The 22,016-nt window shown below is 46.3% G+C and overlaps 1 protein-coding gene across 2 annotated transcripts in view; it reads left to right on the forward strand.

The window, feature by feature from the left end:
• PDS5B (PDS5 cohesin associated factor B) overlaps positions 1 to 22,016 on the forward strand; it is a 772,752-nt gene that overhangs the window by 482,963 nt on the left and 267,773 nt on the right. For both annotated transcript variants that reach the window (XM_078657163.1, XM_078657161.1), the window contains exon 24: positions 7,484 to 7,607. In XM_078657163.1, coding sequence (XP_078513289.1) covers positions 7,484 to 7,607 — 124 coding nt within the window. The remainder of the gene's footprint in view (positions 1 to 7,483; positions 7,608 to 22,016) is intronic.

Genomic DNA, 22,016 nt, shown 5'->3' on the forward strand with positions numbered 1-22,016 from the left:
TGAGCATGCCCATTGAACCTCCGATCAGACTACCCCTTTGGTAGGACCTTCTGTCGCAGCCGCATGGGACAGTCCACCACCCGAACCTGTCCAGCCTCTACCACCTTGCGTGGAGATTTAGCGGTGACAGTTAACTGCTTTTGACCTTCCACCTGAAGTCTGTCATCTTGGCAGCCAGGCATCCCTCCACTAAAACGGTATACTCCTGTCGATGGAACAAGTTTGTGGCACGGGGCACGGCAGAGGCTGTGGATCCACTCTCCGCCCCTCTTTCTGCGGTTCTTTAGTTCCTTCTTTCTTTGGCCCAGCAGGTCACTGCTCTGGGCACTTTCAAAGGCTATCTGGCAGCCCTTTCTGCTTTTCGTCGGCTACCAGATCAGCCCTCTTTCTTCAAGTCCCCTAATGTTAATAGGTTCTTTGAGGTCATTATTCACCTCTTTCTCCTTTCATAATGCCTCAGTGGGACTTGAGCTTTGTTTTTACTTACCTTATCTGTGCTCCCTTCGAGCCACTTCCAAACTGTCCTCTCAGGCTCCTTACTCTGAAGGCTGCCTTTCATGTTGCCATCATCTCTGTTCGCAAAACGAGTGAGCTTCAGACTCTTTCTTCTCAGCCCCCTTTCTTCCTGTGCATCCGGACAAAGTGGGGCTTAGGACAAGACCCTCGTTCCTTCCTAAAATAGTTTCTCCTTTTCACATAGGACAAACTATCACTCTCCCCACTTTTTTCCCACCTCCGCATCATTCCAAGGAAGAGGAGAGACTCCACCGTCTGGACCCAAAACATGCCCTGTCCTTATACCTTGATCGCACTAAAGATTTCTGAGTGGACGATCAACTCTTCGTTGGCTATGTTGGTGCCAAAAAAGGTTGGGCTGTCCAAAAGCCTACCATCTCAAGATGGGTTGTCCTTTGTATAAAGATTTGTTCCGTTTTAAAGAAAAAGGAACCTCCAGTGGGGCTGTGGGCTCATTACACTAGTGCTACATCAGCAACTACTGCTTTGTCACGTGCAGTCTCACTTAATGACATCTGCCAGGCGGCCATCTGATGAACGCTGCTTTGCACACGTTCATCAGATATAACTGCCTGGATAGTCCAGTTCGGAAGGATGGCTACTCCGCCCATTCTGTCCTCCAGGACTTTCTGGTGTGAACTTAGTTTCTAGGGTGTCTAATCTAAGGTAAGGAATCTATAATGAACTGTCTCTTTCAGATGAACAATTTACTTAACTTCGGTAACGATGTATCTGTAATAGACGTAGAGTGATTATAGATTCCTTACCACATGTAGGAGAGTAGGGTCTGCAATCCTATGATCACCCAGATTTTTGCTTTTTGCTGCACTGGTTTACGACTTTCCCTGGCTGTGGGCCTGCTAATCAGACCCACAGCCTAGCTGTTCTCTCTATCCAAATTGTACTCAGGTACTGAATTGGCACTGGGCCCTCTCCAAGTCCCTGTACCCAGGGCTGAGGTGTACCCAGAAGTCTCCCAGGGGCTGAAGCATGTATTATGCCACCCCTGGGCTGACTAACTAAAACTGACACAACTGGCTGCACGACAGCTGGGGCAAGGTGGTGTACTCACCCTTTGCTTTAGATATAGTATGCCTATATCTAACCCTAAAATGGACACACAGATCTCCTATCAGTCACTCCTATGGCAGGCCTTAACAATCCTGAAGGCAGAGTGCTTGGAATCGTGTGAGATGGTGCTCTGGCATGAGCTGAGCCTGTCTACGGCTTTCGGGATCCATCCCTTAGCCGTTTCCATGATATCGCATACCATATACCCTTAAGTGCATTATAATCCTCGCGGTTATGTGCCAACTCTGGTATCGCTTTATCAAAACATGTCGAGTAAGGTGTCATACGAATTGGAATACTAACCCCTCGCCAATTCTGGCGACGGGGTTAGCATTCCACCCTCCTAGAGGGACACGACATGTATGTAACCCCTAACCCCGGTTAAAGTCAGACAGAGCCTTAGCATCCACAAAATGGATGCTGCCACCGAGACACAAGTCTGCCCTCCTGCTGCTGGGAGTCCTCCCAGAGCAGGAGATAAGGACAAAGGGTTTCCTGCCAGGGGCGGTGCCAGCACCGTCCCAGACAGGGTTTTGTGTATTGTAGGTAGGCAGGGCTTCAGAGGAAGGTGACTGCACGTGGCACCCCGGTGCTCACTGTGCATAGGCTGGCTTGAACCAGTTCCAGGGTCACTCCAGACCCTGTGCTGGAGAAAAGCCCGCCAAGGAAGTGGGTGTAACCACCCCCCTCCTAGTCCCACCCCTAGGGCAGGACTTAGTCGCGTGCCAGCCCCCTTTTCCAAGATAAAGGTAGAGACTGGCCCCCTTCCAAATCAGATCATCTTTGAATCCTGAAACTACTTTCCACGAAAGGAACTCAAGACTTCTTCCTAAGATTTCTCCCTTGTGACTAAGGAGTAGTCACCCTGCATCCGCAGGCACCATCTTAAGAACACTGCGGTCTGCTGCAAGTCTCTCCTCCGGATCAAGACTGCCCAGCTCGACGAGAACCGGCTTCCCTGGCACCTCTGACCTCTACCTACATCATCAGTCACGCTGAGATTCGTGGGTGTGACGAGACCTCGAGGGACCGGCCATCTTCAAGACTGCACGACTTCTGCACAGCAAGCCCGCCGAGTAATTTCCTGGTGAGTGCTTTGGGGTCCGAGAAGCCCCGACTCTGAGCAGCTCCAGCACCGAAGTGCAGCCTCCCAGCATCTCCACGATCTGTGTGGGGCCCTTCTGCTTTTTGCTGCTCACCGCGTTGTTTGGCTACTAGCCCGCTGGCTTGTGGCCTTCTGAACGACGCCCGACGACATCACTGCTGCTAGTCTGGTTGCTCCAGACTGGCCCTTGCTTCCCTCCATCGGAGAAGTACCCTGGACCCTCCTGGTCCGGCTAAGACGCCATTTTAGGTCCACCGCGTGGGCCTTGCATTTGCCAAGACTTGTTGCCCAATCCTGGGTCCAGCGACGTCGACAGCAAGAACCTTCGTGGGACAGCTCGCACCTCCATCCTGGTCGCCGACAACGCCTCCTGGTCCGAGAGACTGCAGAGCCCAGCAGCGCCCACTCACCTGACTGCGGTGACTTCGCCCGGTGCCATCCTGGTGCCCACTTAATCACTGGCTAGTGATTCAAGAACTTGGTCCCCTCTGCTTTCAGGTTTTCTTCTTCCTTGATCCAGGCTTGGATCCATCGAACTTTCCTTCACTGGTCGCCTGCCAGCAACTTCCTTCTTCCAGGCTCCTGGTCCGGCAACGAGATTCCCGACGTCTTTTCAGACCTATGCAGCTGCAGCCCCTGGGCTAGGTAACTTCGGCACTTCGGTGTCCCAGCATAGCCTCACTATCCTAGGGTCAGGATCCACTGTCGTTTTCTCCCTACCAGGTCGGGTTCGCCCGTGAACACTAACTTTGTGAAATCTAGCCTCCATAGACTTTGCCCCGCATCCCGCGTGAGAGTGCACACTCTGCACCCGAGTCCCCTAGGCCTCCTAGAAGTAATCTAACGATTCTATAGTCAAGTCCTAGCGATTCCAAAGCCTATTAGTACTGTACTTACCTGCTAGTAATTTCGCATTCCACTTTTAAAGTATATGGTTTTTCGTGCCCCTCGGGCATTTGTGTATACCGTGCTAACTTAAGTATTTTCGTAAGAGTTTTGTTGTGTGCTTAGCACCCTGTCCTCATAAAGAGTACAGGGTTGTTGTGATTCTAATAAATACATTGTTTATTTTCATAACACTTGTGTGGTGTCCTTTCACTGGGTGTTCAAGGGGTAATGTGATGGTAAAACAGCTGGCTTAACACGCCCTCTAGAGTCTTAGCCTTAGACTGCTCGTATCCATGCTACTAGGATAGCTGGTCTATAAGGTTGACTTACAACCAATCATCAATAAGGGTTGTTTGGACTGATATATAGTGATCACTAGAATAGTGAACACTGCACATCAGGCCAACTTCTCACACCACCCCACCCATACTCCCCGCTCTGCGAACTGATTTCTAGGGATAGGGACTCCCTTACAGGGCCCTAGTTTTGGGCCACAAATGGCAACTGTCATGACTCCCTGCTTCCTGCGTGGAAAGTCGTGTCAGAACTGACGTCCGTCCGCAGGGGTGGCGTCTAGGTAGGCACCGTGACATCATCTCAGTGACCACGACGCCGATGACGAATGTGGAGTCGACCATCACCACCTACTGACATGCAGGGGTACTGCCAAGAGAACAAATTCTCCGGATCTAGTTTGATGTCTTGGGGTAATTTTAAGGTAAGGAATCTATAACTAACCTATGTCTCTTACAGATACATTGTTACCAAAGGTAAGTAACTTGTTCTTCAATATTCTTCTTTTTGTGTCGTTCAAGCCAGTCACTCACTACAATGCATTTCAGTGGGACATAAATAGTAGCACCTTACCCCCAAAATAATCAAACGGGAAGACTTGTTATAACCTTCACCCTAAAGAGTCCCATGAAAAATGCACCATCTTACAAACACTTTTGTGAATTTCCTCACCAATGTTAGGGACCTCATTTCCATTAGCCATATTATCTAACAGGGAATGCACTCCCTGGTAGTTATTGATCAGGGTGGAGCAGGGGACTTGGCTTCACCTTGGGCCCTCTGGCTCCACCCTGGTCAAAAACTACCTGGGAGTGTCCTCCTTCTTTGATATCACTTAAATATCTTCCTGAATAGTTTGTGTTGTAGAGAAATGGTATTTTGTTTTAGTTAGAGACATCAGTCTAAAACAATATTCACATTGGAAACCAATCATTTTTATAGCTGCTTTGGACGGGGTATTGGATTTCCTTTAATCTTGACCTCATTGCCAATGTTATTCTATTGTGCTGCAGTCAAGTTGACTCTGGTATCTTGCAAACTCGTTGGGTCTTTCTGCAAGAATGTTTCCTCTGGCAAGGGATTTAGAACTGTTTGTTAAACGGGTGATGGACTTCTGGACCTTGCCCTAGTGTTGGCCTAGTCCTGCTTAATTGGCTTAAAAACTCAATGGGCTGAAGCTTTTGCTCTGAAGGACAAACTTGAATGTCGGCTAGCATCACTTTGGTGTCTCTCGGACTGCCTAGACTTTAAAGGTTCTTATCTCACTGTTTTTGCTGTGTGGCAGCCACTCAAGAAAACAAACACCCACTGAGTCCAATAGCATTACAAGTTCCCTGTTGGAACTAAAATTGTCGGTTAGAATTTATTTATGGCTTGAAATTATGAAATTGCATAAATGTTATGCATTATAAAGATGGTTCAAACTATCCTGAGATCAAGACATCATTCAAATGTGTGGACAGAAACTTTCCTCCCCATGGAAATGTGAAGAAAGACTCGGACGCTTCCTGGCCCTTCTGGGATGGAAAGAGGCATATCAACATCCTGTAAATAAAGACAGTTCGGGGCTGGGCTGGCTCAGTAGCTCATAGACAGCCAGATCTTAGTTTTTTTAGACTGCTGGGGAACAGCGATCTCATGGTTCCTGTGTAATTTCAGTGTCTTGTGTTGCCTTCCACTCAGATTCCATGGTCAGTTTGTCATTGGGCCGGTCTCCCTGGGATCAGGTTGGCTCCTTCTGGCAGGTACAATTCAGCTCCTCATGCAAGCTCATGTCACAGCAACTAGGTATTAAACATCCTATGAGACTGAGGGCCTGATTACGAGCATGGCGGACAGGGTTACTCCATCACAAACGTGACGGATATCTCGTCTGCTAAATTACAATTCCATTATATCCTATGGAACGTGTAATATGACGGACTGGATATCCGTCATGTTTGTGACCGAGTATTCCATTTGCCAAGATCGTAATCAGGCCCTTAGTTCATGTTTGGGTGCAGAGAGGCAACCTGGCAGAGGCGTGTCCCTGCAGGCCATACGTTTACCCTCTTCCAATGCACAATGATCTGGAAGGTCTGAAAGATTTTGAGTTACTGTTTTGAAGGGGGCTTTATTTTCCCTCCTCTGTTAGCAAGGGCTGGAATGAATTCGGAGCCAAACAGACAACTGTATTTTTCGTAACTCAACTCAGTTCTTCAATATTGAACATTTCCCCTTTCCTTTTGTGTCCTCTGTGTTCTCAGGCTCTGTAGCAAGTAATCCTAGGTCAGATCAGTTTGGACTAGTCTGGGTAGTTTTTTGGATATAATTTCTGTACAGGTCATCTCTGCCTCCATGACCAGCAGCAGCTCAGGAAGAAGGAGAAGAGTGGGTTTCACTTGAGCAGGGAAACTGGCAAGAAACATCCTCCCACATAACAGAAAGAATGTTTTTAGGGAGGGGTTGTTCGAATAGAGTATGTGGAACCTGGCATGGGAACATTAGACAATATCAACCTGATTGAAGGAAAGGCACCATTTTATTCAGCACTCATCTTGTCCTAATGACAAATGTCTAATGTCTTAAGTATTCACCCTCTGCTGTGTCCCTAGACTATTAAACTGCTACCACAACTGCCAATTGCCACATAGACTAAGATGATGGAGTATCAACACTCTCTCAGAATATGGGTACACTTTTGTGCCCCCCTGAGATCAGACCACGATTTTAATGTTGATCAAAATGGCTGTCCTGCTCAGTTGAAGAAAAACAGAAGCTTATCCAAAAGTGTTTAAGGTCACAGTGACACTGCTTCCTAAAGTAATGCAGCGAAGTATCGTCCTGACGTTGATGATAAATTTAGCAGCTCTGACTGTAAACTAACATAAAGTGAATAATCCACCATCCACTGTTGAACTTTGACATGATCAAGCTGTTCTTGTCTACTTTGACAAAAGCAGAGTGATTCAGTTCTCTGTTGCGCCGAAGCCCACAAACCACTCGGACACAGACTTTACTTTAAAAAAAAATAATAATAATTCTGTTGGTCGCATGCAATTTTTTTGTAACTCTGGGGAGAACTAAGTAAACACTAAAGATTTCTGTCAAGTGTGGAGGGAAAGAACATTAAAAAGTTTGCCTGATCTACAGTTATTGAGGAGGCATTCTCAGTATGGTGGGTTTTTGTGATTTTTTTTTTTTAAGAACTACAGGTGTAACATAATTACTCTAGGTAAACTTAAATACTGTAATTATGCACGTACCCCTTTAGATTCTGCTATTAGTGTGGCACATGCTTCTCTTGGAAATATTGGAGAAAAGAATGTTCCCAAAGGTTCGTTCTTTTTAAGCAGTCAGGCAGAAAGCGCTAAAGTATGGGTTGAGATGAAACTTTTAAGTGGCAGGCATACCGCACTAAATGTAACTCTGGATTCTCATATTAAATTCCTTCTGAAATTCTATCACTGAACGATTCCAATTACCAAACAAAATATCTTTCATTGGCACATATGTTCTCTTCATAATCTGAATTTATTACTCATCCAAATATCTGCTACTGAGTTTTATGGGACCATGAGGTTCATCTAGTTCTTGCTTTCTTTCACCCCTCCTGCATTTCTTTTGCAGTAAACCAGATATGTCACGGCTGAGGCTTGCTGCTGGAAGTGCTATTGTGAAGTTAGCACAGGAACCGTGTTACCATGAAATCATTACGCTTGATCAGTATCAGCTATGTGCACTTGTTATTAATGTAAGTTTAACGTTGTATTGTATTTTTGTTTGCCCTTTTTCAGTAAAATGTCAATTGTATTTGCTATATTACGTAATGACAGTGAACTGTTTACAGCAAACCTACAATGCATTGATTTTTTTAAAGTTTGTTTTTACCACAGCTTTGCATTTCTTTAATTGTTGGAATCATATATGCATTTATCAGATTGCAACCTTCATTTGTGGACAGGAAACAGCAATGCTGTTGAAATCCCCAGAAAGCACACTGGTGATGTGCTTCCCACCAGATCAATTGAAAATGCAGCATCTTCATGAATCCATATAAAAGTCCACACTCGGGAGAGCTTTGTTGCTGCAGACTTACATATCAAAGAGAATGTCTTTTCTGCTGGCAATCAAAACAGTACACTTTGTGGAGGGAGCATAGATTAAGGGACTACAGTACATGCGGCTACTCAACACCATCCTTGCAGAATGCATTTTCGTTGTTTACTTCCGTTTAACCTGTACCATTAAGCATTTGAGCTAATCTGTGTATTAAAATTGAATTCTGATAAATACTTTTTACTGCAGATTCCTCACCTTCTGAATATTCCCCAGGCATCAGACTGAAACCAGAAACTTTTCAGCAGTACCTCTGCGGGCCAGTAGTTGGTATTGTGCGGCTCCTCAACACTGTGGTTTTGCTCTGGAAGTGATGTGTGAAACTGTATATAGGCGCCATTCATGCAGGCTGACGTCAGTTCTTTTCTTCCTGTGCCTCCAGACTCTGTAGCAGCACTACCTTTTGTATATTCGCAATACCCTTACAATCTCAAATCGTTTGAAAATCTAGTATACAAGGAAAATGTAATTTCGCAGTGCTACAGGGTTTTCACCTTGTAGGATCTGTTGCTAGCAAATGTCTTTGGCAAATCTTTATCTTATCAGATTTGCCTGTGGTGCCTTTTGCTGGACAGATTTCAAGGCCTGCAGTTACTGCGCTTTAATAAACCTTAATGCTGTCTAGGACCTAATTTGCCAAGCATCGAGAAACTCCAAACCGTGACCAATGGAAGTTGAAGGGAAGATCCCGTTCCTAAAGTAGTTCCCGTGGCCGAACATAGCCTCAGTTGAAGTTTTTGGGTAAGTCTGGGGGGAAAAAAAGCAAAGTCTAATTGGGATTCCACCCTTCCCGCCACTCTCGAACTCCAGAGAAGGCGCAAGGGCATCAACATGCCTCGCTGTCTTGCTTCTGAAGTCATTCCCCTTCAGAGCTGATTCTGTTGTACAGAAGCAACCTGAAATTCCAGGGCAGTTGGCGATGCAGTAGCAAATCAAGCAATTCACTGAAGCCATGTTGCGGCTCTTTGGCACAATACCACAGAGGATGTAGCCTTACTGCTAGAGCATTCGACCTTGGAGCTGGGTAGCTGGGTTTGAGTCTCGGTAACAACACTCAACATCCTGTGATTCCGGGCAAATCACTTAATCTCCCTGTGCCTACCAAAAATGAATGCGTCTGTAATGCAAATGGTACTAATGTAAAGGGCTCTGATACCTTCGGGTCAAGTTTGTGCTATATAAAACTACGGGAAAAAATACCAGCTCCCTCTGGCATACTTTTGGGTAAATTAGCCCAACCATACACAGATGACAATTGATATGAGGGCCTTCAAGATTCCAGTGGCCTGGAATTCTCACCAGACATTAGGCTGGTTTTGCCTCTGAGGCCTTCTACTGAAGAAATTGTCTTCTTCGCCATGGTCATATGAAGGGCAGTAGAGGTTCTTGATCTCCAGTTTCCCACTCTGGATATGAAGACTAATGGCTTCACTGAAGTTCTTCAGCCTGTGCAAAAAAATACTGATTCCCTACTTTCATTTAATGAAGCGCTCAACGACAGCCTTCTCATGGTTTGGCCAAACCCCTGTTCCGGTTTTCAGTAAACAGACACATAGCATGATGGCACTGTTCAACCACAGGTGATCTGGAGTTTTGACTCTACACCTCACGCCTGAACACCTAGCCTTGCGGTACTCAACGAACCAGGTCAGCCATTAGGTCGGAGTCAAAGCACATCAAAAGCTGGAGTCAAAGCACATCAAAAGCTGTGGGAGGCATGTGTTTTCTTTGGCCAGTTTGGCACTACGTTCTGGTAATGCCAGCTGCCCCTAGGTCGTTATACTCACTCACTTTCAGGACTCCATTGCACAGGTTTTACCTGATGTCCCTGAGAACCTGTGCCCAGTCCTGACACAGGCTATCCAGGATGGCAGTGACTGGTTTAAATTTACCATCTGCTGTGGATTGGCTGCTACAGATTGACACAAGTGTAGCCAGCAGGAAGCATGCTTGAATGATGTCCATGGGCTTTTCTAGCAATGTTTAGTACAGGCTCATAGACATGCCCTTCGATTACTCGTCTATTTAGTGAGAAGGTAGATTCAGCCCTTGAATTCTACGGCCTGTCTGCCCTTCCATGTCCGCTGCACCAACAGTTTTGCCCCCTCCATGGCTATGGTAGGGTCTTCCATTAACGCCAATAAGTCGAGCTTGCTCTGCAAACCCAACAGCCTTTTCTAGGCAGTGGTACCTACATGCCACATGTACAACAGGAGCAGCATGAATAGCAATCTCCCGCCCCTCCCGCTGCTCCATGTCTTGCCCTTCGAGGCACACAGATAACCTGTTGGAGTCCGGATCCAATATTTTTCCAGATGGCCGCAATAACCAAGGACAAGTGGATCCTACAAATTGTCCTGCTGGATTATGCCCTGCTATTTCTTGTCATGCCACTGCCCCTTCCTCCATCCCCAGAATGGCTGAAGGAGGATCACTTGTCCCTCTTGCAACCAGAAGTGCAGCGCCTTCTGCACAAAGGAGCCAAGAGAGGGTGCCGGTATTAGAAGGTAGCTGTGTTTGTTACTCCCACCAGTTTCTAGTGCTGAAGGACAAAGGACTTCTTCCTATTCTAGACCTCCGCCCTCTCAATGCCTTTCTACTGAAGGACATATTCAAGATGCTCACCCTGGCCCAGCTCCAGTCTGCTCTCGCCCCTGGAGCCTTGATGATAGTGTTGGACCTGCTGAATGCTTATTTCCACATCCTCGTCCTGCAGGCCCACAGGCACTATCTGTAGTTCACTGTGGGGCAAGAACATTTTCTGTTTGTTTTGCTCTGTTTTGGCTTCACCGGTGCCCCTCACTTGTTCACGGAATTGATGCCGGTGGTTGCAGCACATCTTCAGGGGGCATGGGTTCCAGTCTTCTCCTTACAGCGACAACTGGTTGTTGAAGGTGGGCTCACTCAAGGTCGTCATTGCCCACCTCCAGAGTACAGTAAACCTCTTAACATAGTTTGGGTTCACTATCAATGTGCCAAAGTCACATTTTGACTCCTTCACAGACGCTGCCCTTCATCAGAGCCTTTCTGGACATGGTACAGTTTTGTACTCTCCTATCGGAACGGACAGTCCCAGGACATTTGGGCTATGAGCCAGAGGTTCCAGCCTCTACCCTGAATTAGCTCAGAAGCTGCTGGGACTGATAGCCTCCCGCATCCTTTTGGATCAAGCCTGCTAAGTAGCATGTGCAGGCTCTTCTGTGAGAGCTGAAGTCCCAATGGCACGGCAGGGGTACCTCTCTCACCACATCCAGTTTCGGGCGAGACTGCAAATAACCTGCAGTTGCTGGACTGTAATTGGGGCAGAGGTAGTCCCATTTCCCTACCCTACAGAGAGATAAAAGTGGTGACAGAAGTGTTGCTTCTGAGGTAGGGCTGACACTTGGGATATGTGATCAGAGGCATCTGGTCTTAGGCAGTATTCTGGCACCAAATCAGCTGTATGAAGTTACAGGCCATCCACTTGGTGTTTAAGGATTTACTATCATTCATCAAAGAAAGACTAGTGCTGATGAGGCTCAAGGACCACACCACAGTCATGTGGTATTTTAACAAACAGGAAGCGTTGGGTTTGGTAACCTGTGCCAGGGGAGGCACAAGCTTTTGGCTTGTTGAGCAAAATAATGATGGATTAAACCCATATCTGTGACGGGTGAATGTTTTGCCATTGTGCAACATTCCATCCATCATCTTGTGTGTTTTGCTGTTCACCCTATGTGGGAAGGGTATTCCCAGACGTGGGTCCCGTGCTCACTACGCCACTGGAGTCAAGCTATCCTGGCTGAAGACGGCTGATAGCCAGAAACCGGTCCTAGGATGCTTGATTCCGGTCCAGGGAAGACATGGCTTGGCAGTTCGGGCTGGACTGTTCCCATGAGGCACAGGGTCAAGACTGATTTGCATATGGCCATGTCTGAACTGGGGTGTCTTGGTGAGCAGAATAACGATGGATTAAACCCAGATCTGTGACTGGGGGTGAATGTTTTGCCATTGTGCAACATTCCGTCCATCATACGGTGTTTTGCTGTTCACCCTATGTGGGAAGGGTATGCCCAGACTTGGGCCCCGTGCTCACTACGCCACTGGAGTCAAGCTATCCTGGCTGAAGATGGCTGATAGCCAGAAACCGGTCCTAGGATGCTTGATTCCGGCCCAGGGAAGACATGGCTTGGCAGTTCGAGCTGGACTGTTCCCATGAGGCACAGGGTCAAGACTGATTTGCATATAGCCATGTCTGAACTGGGGTGGCTTGGTGAGCAAAATAGCGATGGATTGAACCCAGATCTGTGACTGGGAGTGAATATTTTGCCATTGTGCAACATTCCGTCCATCATGTGCGTTTTCCTTTTCATGTCTGGCAAATCATCAACCCTCCGACGTTCTTCGACACACTTCAATCCTCGAAGGAGAGACTCATTCAACTGGATCCTAAAAGGCTCTTGGATTTTACATCGATCATACCAGGGAACATTGTTTGGACGGTGACATGTTTGTGTGATTTGCTGGAGCAAAGAAGGGCATCAGAAGAGCAGAAGAGGATCATCTCACAATGGATTGCACTCTGCATTCAAATCTGCTACGCATTGACCAAGAAGCAACCTCACAAGGTTTGCGGGCTCGTCCCGTCAAAGTAGCTACCACTCAGTTGGTATATGGAGTGCCTATACTGGATATGTTTCAGGCTTCTAGGTGGTCGTTAGCCATACATTCTCAATGCATTGCAGTCTGGATAGCCAATTGTGTTGAGATGGGCATTTGTTCAGCTCTGTTCTACAGGACACTTTTTGGTTTGAGCCACTTAACAGACCCACTTCCTGAGGTACTGCTTTAATATGTATTTAAAAGTTGAGGAATCTGTGGTTAAAAGGATCTATCAGAAGAACAGGTTACATACATTCAATAATGCAATTTCTGGTAGATACTCTTATCTAACTGCAGAATCCTCACCGACCCTCTCATCCTCCCTGTTCTGTGAGCTTGACTCTTTTCCACCTAAAGAGGTCTCAAAAATGTAGATCTGAACAGTGATCAAAACCAATTTCCTGTTTCACTCTGCATCTGGGGATGTGGACAGCTTAGAAAGCAACTGATATCTTCTGGCGCAAGTGGCCTGTCACTTCTGGAGCAGAACAATGTTGGTGCAGAGCCGTACAACGCCATCTACTGGTGCACAGAATACTGCAGAAAAGTTTCTGGATCCAGGTTGATACCAGGAGAATATTAAAAATGTGAGCAATCTGCGGTTAGGTAGAGTATCTGCAAGAAAGAGCGTTACCGAAGGTAGGTAACTTGTTCTTCAGGGATATAATTGGTTTGTATTTTTTACACTGGAGTTTAAGGTACATTTATATAGTTGTGGGCAGCTTTCCTACCAGCATTCTTCATACACCAAGTTAATGTTGTCTTGAATTTGCTGGTAGCTGAATGTGACCCATCTCATCCTAAAGATTTTGCTGCACATTTGAGACTTGTAATTTTCCTCTATTTTTATCATTTTTCTGCCCTGATGGCCGTTATAGCAATTAATTTTGTGTGCAACACTGCAATAGCTGTATTTAATTGTTCTATATTGTACCCTAGAATTAAAAAAAATATCTTTAGAAATGTTATATTTCTGCCCTACAACTCACTTATTGAGTCAATTCTTTCTTATTTCACTGTATTTTGGTGTTGCTCTTTCAGACTTTATTTGTGACACATTGCTTCATGAAATTGTGGTTAACACCATCCCTGATTCACCCACCGTGGGGGTGCTTTAGAGTTGTAAGATTTTAGGGTAGAGCTTCCACAGTACTGACACAATACATTCTTTATGTGGGAAGTCACAGGATTTAGGGGCCACGAGTGTTGTGGGAGGGGTGGCACTGACCTACTTTGTATATTGGCTGGTTCTCCTCCTTAACCTACCCATAGGAAAGTCATGCCACAACAGTCAAAGTGGACTGCACGTGGTCAGTATAGGTGTTGATAACCAACTGAATGCTGGTCTAGAGTAGATCACCCAATACACTTCACAGTATCATTGTACAAAGAGAAAGGCATTAGTGGATTGCGCCTCCAAAACAGATCTCTGAACAAAGAATCATGATTTGCTTGTGCGCTGATGGGGTATTCTGGACTGCGAAGAAGACTGTATCATTTAAGTCGCAACATCTTGTCTAGCCATGCTGTGCAACCAAGATGAGAAGAGGCCATAAGCAATCTAAGATGGTGTTAGACTCTCTGAAAGCAGTGCAAGGATGCTACTGAACATGTAAAAAAAAAAACTCAGTGCCTTTGTCAACAAGACAGACTCTTTACTACTGCCCTTGACCACGTGAAGGAGAGACTGGACAGGTAGTTGTCATGCCTTCATGTGGCAGGATGCATTATTTCATACCTTGATTTATCAGTCTCCAAAAATGACAACAAATCTTAAGATGGAAAAGTCCCTGATGATCTTAAAGACCAAATGCAAGGCCCTTAAATCATGTTCAGTTCAATAACAATATCATTGTAAGGGCGCAGGAATAGATGACTACTGGTAAACTTGAACTATTTGTGGAGGAGTTACTCACTGAACAGTTGACACATCACAACTTCACAAGTTTGTTTTAGAGGGCACCAGTAAATCATTGGTCTGCAGACCACCTCCAGGTGTTCCAGCCCCAACCCATAATCGAGGAATTTCTGAACTGTTGGGCCTATGACAGGATACTGCAAGGTGATACTTCTGGCAGCTGCTGTCAAAATCCACTGTCAGAGATTATAGGTGATACACGTAGCCTAGAGAATGGTAGAGCCCCAAAAGGTGACAGGCTTCCCTTTGAATATAATCAGGAATATGCAGATATATTAGCTCGACACTTGATGGGCATGGATGAAGAATCTAGAAAGAAGGGCCTCCCACCCTCCGCACTTTATTTTCGCCATAGAAGGACGCGGCTAAATGTGAATCATATAGGGAATTGTTGTTAATTAACAATTGTAATTAAGTTATTTGCTTTGGCTTGAATGATGTTCCCTTAGCCATGTAGCGCCGGGACATTTTCCTGAAGTATGTGCATGCTTTACAAATGTATTTCATTCATTCTAAACTCCTCTGACCCTTTAGGAGATAGCTCTTAACACACTGTCAGACCAATGGCTTTGATGAGGTTTATCCATCTGGCATTCACTGAATGCAGGAGTCAAGGTAAAACACAAGGTAGCACAAATGGTAACACAATCTCAACAGGAGCCACAGGGGAAACACAGGGAAAAGGCCGTCCCCCACTCATATCATTTTCTACACTGATGGCCTTCCCTTACGAATTCTGTGGTCGTTGACCCGAATTAAATTCTACTGTTGTTATGGACACGCTAAAGGTGCTCATCAACCTTCTAGCTATGTGTGCTGATCCCAGTCACTTATTTTGATAGTAAAAACCTATGTGTATGTGTAAGTGTGTGGCACCCTCAATAAATCATATACCCTCACTACACCCTTCTAACTGAAAAAAGGGGGTGGGGGGTTGACAGTGCCTCACGGGAGCAACACCCAGGGGAGGATCTGGCAGGCTGGTACTCGCCTGGATCCTCACTTGTCATCATCAGCTACTGTCAACCATGAAAGTAAAAGGGGAGTAAAAATGTGCATTGAAACCAAAATGTGCAACTACTGTTAAGTGACCCTCTGAAGGTGTGATAGAACCCCAGAAATTCCAGTTCTATACTACCACTAAGTTTAAAAACAACAGAGCTAAACTGGCAACTTTACCTTTATTCTGTGCTGTTTGCTCATTCTGTTAAAAACAACAACCAACATGTTTCATCACCTATATATATATTACCGGTGATTTCATCAGGGTTTTACCGGGTCAGCGTAAATTTTGCACTACTGGATTCTCCCTTTATTGTACCAGGTGGCCTTTTTTGTGAGCCTACCCGGCCCCCGTAGAAGAATCTGGTGTACACCACAATACTATTAGTGTATTCCGTTATCTGCCTGTCGGTCGGTTTTCGTTATCGAGCTACGGTCTGGCTTCCGCAAGCAGGGTGAGCGGAAGCCAGACCGATATTGTGGTGTACACCAGATTCTTCTACGGGGGCCGGGTAGGCTCACAAAAAAAGGCCACCTGGTACAATAAAGGGAGAATCCAGTAGTGCAAAATTTACGCTGACCTGGTAAAACCCTGATGAAATCACCGGTAATATATATATAGGTGATGAAACATGTTGGTTGTTGTTTTTAACAGAATGAGCAAACAGCACAGAATAAAGGTAAAGTTGCCAGTTTATCTCTGTTCTTTTTAAACTTAGTGGTAGTATAGAATGGGAATTTCTGGGGTTCTATCACACCTTCAGAGGGTCACTTAACAGTAGTTGCACATTTTGGTTTCAATGCACATTTTTACTCCCCTTTTACTTTCATGGTTGACAGTAGCTGATGATGACAAGTGAGGATCCAGGCGAGTACCAGCCTGCCAGATCCTCCCCTGGGTGTTGCTCCCGTGAGGCACTGTCAACCCCCCACCCCCTTTTTTCAGTTAGAAGGGTGTAGTGAGGGTATATGATTTATTGAGGGTGCCACACACTTACACATACACATAGGTTTTTACTATCAAAATAAGTGACTGGGATCAGCACACATAGCTAGAAGGTTGATGAGCACCTTTAGCGTGTCCATAGAAACAGTAGAATTTAATTCGGGTCAATGACCACAGAATTCGTAAGGGAAGGCCATCAGCACAAATGGTAACACAAGGAAACAAGAACAGAGAGGACCCTAACATTAGAGGCATGGGGTGCAATCTAGTGATAAACGTGGCGAGAGCGCGAGCCATATAACATAAGTTGTCAAGCTTAATCTTGTTAGTTCTGACCCCTTTTATGTAGACCTTAAACAAATGTGCTTGCTGTGCTGGACTCGATAAGGAACTGACTCTCTCTGATTTCCTTTGTGTTTGTGTAGGGCAGCTGCCATGAGCTTTCCCTACATAATCTACAACTTCACTCATGGACTCAGGTGTGTCTGTAAAGATTTCAGACGTCCTTGCACAGATGCCCCTTCCCTGGCTTGCCACTTCTTGCTGATGCTGTTTGCCATTGCTGTGAAGCTTCTTGCAAGTATGCTCAGGCAGTACCTTGGAGCTCAAGGACCACATATCAGATTGTGTGAATAAATATATGTCAGAGATAGTCTACTCTTATCAGAGATCCGGAGACAAAAACCCATTATTAGGGAAACCATGGCTCAATATTCCATCCCCACCGACTCATACAGTTTTCCTACCCTGAAAAGCCTCCTGATTAAGCTGGTCTGGGCTGGTAAGCAGCTGCAAATCAAGTGGGATACACAGTCACCGGTGTATAGATTGAAGGGGGAAGGGGGTGTATGTGGTACCTAACTTTCAAACACACTACTATTGTGCCCACACCTACTATGCCCATTACTGTTTCTATGCTCCATCTTTCTTATCACATTTGGTAGTTGAACAGGATATTGTACATCCACACGCCTTTGGCAAGAATTTGACATATATCAGTAAAAAGGCCATAGGCAGATTTGACACAGTGGCCTACATCTGTGGGGCATAGCAGACGCTGAGTAGTAAGAGAAGTAATACTATATAATTCTGTTGAGTATTACCAGTCCTGGATAACCCAGCAATACCTCACACTCTGGAAACCAAAGGAAAATTCTCTCTGCTACGAGTAGGCATTTTAGGACTGTAGGAGATATATTCCCAGAAGGCTGTAGGTAATGGGATGCTGATCTAACTGAGCTGATTACACACGAAAAATGGGTGTTTTGATGAGCACACAACCAGAAGTATCATACAACAGTAAACCTTATGCCCTGCTCTATAAATTTCAGCAGAGCGTCTACCAGTCCCCTGAGAGCATGGTGGAAGAGAGCCTGGGCGATGACTCACAATGTTGCGGATGTAGCGTTGTGGCAGGATTTCATCATTTGGCCTGACACTGCCCAGGTGGAGCAGAGCACTGTTGTGAGGTATTTAGGTACGAGGGCATGCAGCTTCAACAAGTTCTGCTGATAACAGTATTGGGGTTTGACAAGGATGCCCTGGGGCGCTTCCATAATTAAACAGCAGTAGCTCTGTCTTTGGTTAAAAGGCAGGTAGCCATATGCTAGGTTCCAGGTCCTCTTCCCAAACACTACGATTGAATGCGTAATTTGATGCTGCAAAAACACAAATGATGACTATGCCTATTTCCTACAGTAATCAACAAGACCTATGAATGTATGGGACCTTTATATACGTATTTGCTTTACGAAGATGCAAAACAGTTAACCATGTATGATGGAGACCCCAAACTTTCCTCTATTTAAATATTAGGCAACAGTCATTGAGAGATGTATAACTTCACCGTTGATGGTGGCGTATGTTGTATGTTATACAAATAGATATTGTATGTTTAAGAGATCTCTGTTGACTATTGCTTCTGCAGTATTTATTTATTTATTTATTTCCAGGTTTGTATGGCGCTATGAATCGATTCCCGAAGGAATATCTCCGCGCCTTTGGCACAACCAAAGAACAGAAAAGACTCGTCAACATTTAATAAACTAGGCAGGAGATCAGTCAGTTAGGGATTTGAAGAGGAATGTTTTCAGCTTTTTCCTAAAAGGGAAATGTTCCCTACATACTCTGATTTCCTTAGGGAGTAGGTTCCACAGCTTTGGACCTGCTACCGATAGGGCTCTTTCCCCCTTTCTTGCCTTCATGGCCCTAGGAACACATAATAGTTCCTGATCTCCCGATCTCAGGAGTCTGGACGGCACATAGGGGATAAATTTCTCAGTGAGGTAACCGGGACCAGTTCCAGTTAGGCATTTGTGGATGACGCAGCAGATCTTAAACATCACCCTCTGCCTAACTGGAAGCCAGTGCAGTTTGGCCAACAGTGGTTTTGAGGGAGTGCGGGGCGGGACATTCAGTACCAGTCGTGCAGCCGTATTTTGCACAACCTGCAATCTAGCAAAGATGCCCTCATTGGCAGCTAGCATTAACCCGTTGCAGTAGTCCAGCCTGCTTAAAACTAAGGACTGGACCAACGTTCTCCTGGTGGTATCTGGTAGCAGGGGGAATACTCTCCTGAGAAGCCCTATGACATGGAAGCATGAGCCCACCACTTGGTTAGTTTGTTGTGTATAGGTGAGCTCATGGTCCAGTTTGACTCCCAGGTCTTTTACCACGGTTTTGGGCACAGGGACCGGGCCAAGGTCTTGAGGCCACCAGTCCGGGGTCCACAACCGTTTTGCCTCTCCGAAAAGCATAACCTCCGTTTTGGAGACGTTGCACTGCAAATAGTTGGCTGCCATCCAGCGAGACACCTCCTTCATCCCTTGGGCGAAGGAGGCCCGCACCTCAGGAGTCATAGTTTTAAAAGGGAAGAGGAGTTGGGTATCATCCGCGTATGAAACCGGAATGAACCCGTGGGATCTCATGATGTTCGCTAGGGGGGCCACATAGATGTTAAATAACGTGGGGCTCAAACAAGAGCCCTGTGGCACCCCCTTTGAGATCACCACCTCCTCTGATTGATATGGTCCCAGGATGACTCTCTGGGTGCGTTCGCTGAAAAAACTCCTGAGCCAGGCCAGGGCCTTGCCTTCCAGACCGATGTCAACTAGTCTGGAGGTCATGATGTCATGTGACACAGTGTCAAACGCCGCTGACAAGTCCAGAAGCACCAGAACAGCGGAACAACCCCTGTCCTGTAGCCTCTGGAGATTGTCAGCGACAGACAGCAAGGCAGTCTCAGTACTGTGTCTGGGTCTAAAGCCCGACTGGGAAGGGTCCAGTACACCCGCGTGTTCAATGAATTTCGACAAATGCTGATTCACGTGCCTCTCCGCAAGCTTCCCTAAAAAAGGGAGAAGGGAGATCGGTCTCAGATTCGTCAACTCAGACCACGGAATCGCGTTGTTTTTGCGCAGAGGCCTCACAAGTGCCTGTTTCCATTCCAGCGGTACTTCCCCAGTAAGCAGAGATATGTTAACTATCTGCCGTATTCCAGCCCCCAAAATCTCCAGCAAGGTTGGCATAATACGTGCTGGGATGATGTCAGACTGGCACCCACTCTTTGTTTGCATGGCAAGGGCAGTCAGCTCTTCCATAGAGATAGGTGGGAAGGCAATAAGCGTCTTAGCCTCATTGTCTGGAGTCATGGTATATGACGGGATTTGACAGTCAGTTGTTGTCGCTGGGTCATAAGAGGGGGATTTGGATGTTAATATTTTATTATAAATGGCGTCAATTTTCCTTACGAAAAACTGTGAGATGTTATCACAGATTTCTTGGGATTCGACCCCATCAGTGTCACAGGCAGCGGGCTTGGTGAAAGTCTGCAGAATTGAGTACAGGAGTTTTGCATTGGAGCCAGCATCTGATAATTGGGCTGCTATGTGTTGTTTCCTGGCAGCTCGGATCGCCTTGTGATATTTTTTGGACGACCTCCTGAAATTCTCCTTATCATCTGCCTTATGTGTGACTCTCCATTTTTTCTCCAACCCTCTCATGATCTTTTTTTGCTGCCTAAGATCTCCCGTAAACCAGACTTCTTGTTTGGGAGCCGGTCGTGGTTTATAGGTTCTCAGTGGGGCCACATGGTTGATAGTTGTTAATACAGCGTCACTGAAAGCCTTTAGAGCTAAGGTGGCGTCATCACCAAATGCTTCCCACTTAGGTTCCGAGTAGTTGGCCCTAAATTTGTCGGGGGTTAATCTATACCAAGGCCTTCTGACATTGGCCAACTTCTTATAGATAGTTTTGGCTTTGTTGTTGTCACGAGTGTAAAACACAATGACTGAATGATCGGTCCAAACAACTTGGTTGGGGGTAAGACAGTTAATAGCTGCAGAGTTATAGAGCACTAAGTCGAGGGTATGGCCCGCAGAATGAGTCGGACCCTGATTCTTTTTAGTAAGTCCCAGTGTGGCCAGGTCTGCTAACACCGTCTGTGCATCAATGCACGTGGTGATCTCACTGTGGATATTAAAATCCCCCACCAGAAGAAAATCAGAGTTGGTTTGTATGTGGGGTGCCAAAAGTTCCATTAATTTAATGGAAAAGGGTCCGCACGAGCCAGGAGGGCGGTACAAAAGTGCACCTTTCCTCACTTCCCTAGCAGTAGGGTTGATCGTAAAGATCATGAGCTCCATATCTGGGGTGCACACAGTTTCTATGACTACAACCTCCATCTCCTGTTTGAATACAATGGCTAGCCCTCCTCCCGTTTTAATCGGGCGGTCCGACCTAGCCATTTTATACCCCGTTGGTACCCCAAGTGTGATAGCTGGGACTGTGTGGGGCTTAAGCCAGGTCTCCGTTAAGAAGCACAGGTCGGGCCTCTCCGTTGTAATGAGGTCCCAAACCTGTGTGGCATGAGAGACTAGAGAGCGGACATTACACAACAGGTTTTTACAGGTTAGGGGCAAGTTATTAGGGGCGTTGGAAGCATGTATAGCAGAGTTGTTGTTGTGTGCTGAGATGGCAGAGTTACCTGGGTTAGGTGTAATTACCCCGGTGTTAGAGAATAGAGTGTGACACCTCAAACACGAAAAGGGTCCTCCCACACTGGAGCAGGTCCTATGGGGGCACAGAGTAGTAACAAATTTGCCTATATCCATGAGACTCCTACGTGAGTATGACAGAGCAGGTCCCTTACCCCTCTCTGTAGGAAGTGTCCTGACCGCCATAGCCCCCTCCCCCTAGTCCCGTCCTGTCGCGGACGGGCGCAGACGGGCTGGTCTTAGGCTCGTCTTCGGCGCAGGAGGAGGCGCCACACTGCGCGTCAACACTGCGCGTTGACGCTGACGAGTTACTTTATAGCCCCTGAGCCTGGAAGAGCTAGAGCGCGAAGCGCTCGCCTCCCCGGATGTTTCTTGCTCTGCCCCGCCTTCCGCGCCCGTGATTGGCTGGAGGGTCGGACTGGGCGGGCAGGCACAGAAAAGGCAACACGGAAGCTGGTCCCTCAGTGCGTGTGGGTAAGTGATCGTTTTTAGCAGCGTGCAACTAGAAATCAGTCACAGAGCAATACAATTCACACCCCTTAT

Source organism: Lissotriton helveticus, chromosome 8 (genome assembly GCF_964261635.1).
Source record: "Lissotriton helveticus chromosome 8, aLisHel1.1, whole genome shotgun sequence".
Classification (NCBI taxonomy): Eukaryota; Metazoa; Chordata; class Amphibia; order Caudata; family Salamandridae; genus Lissotriton; species Lissotriton helveticus.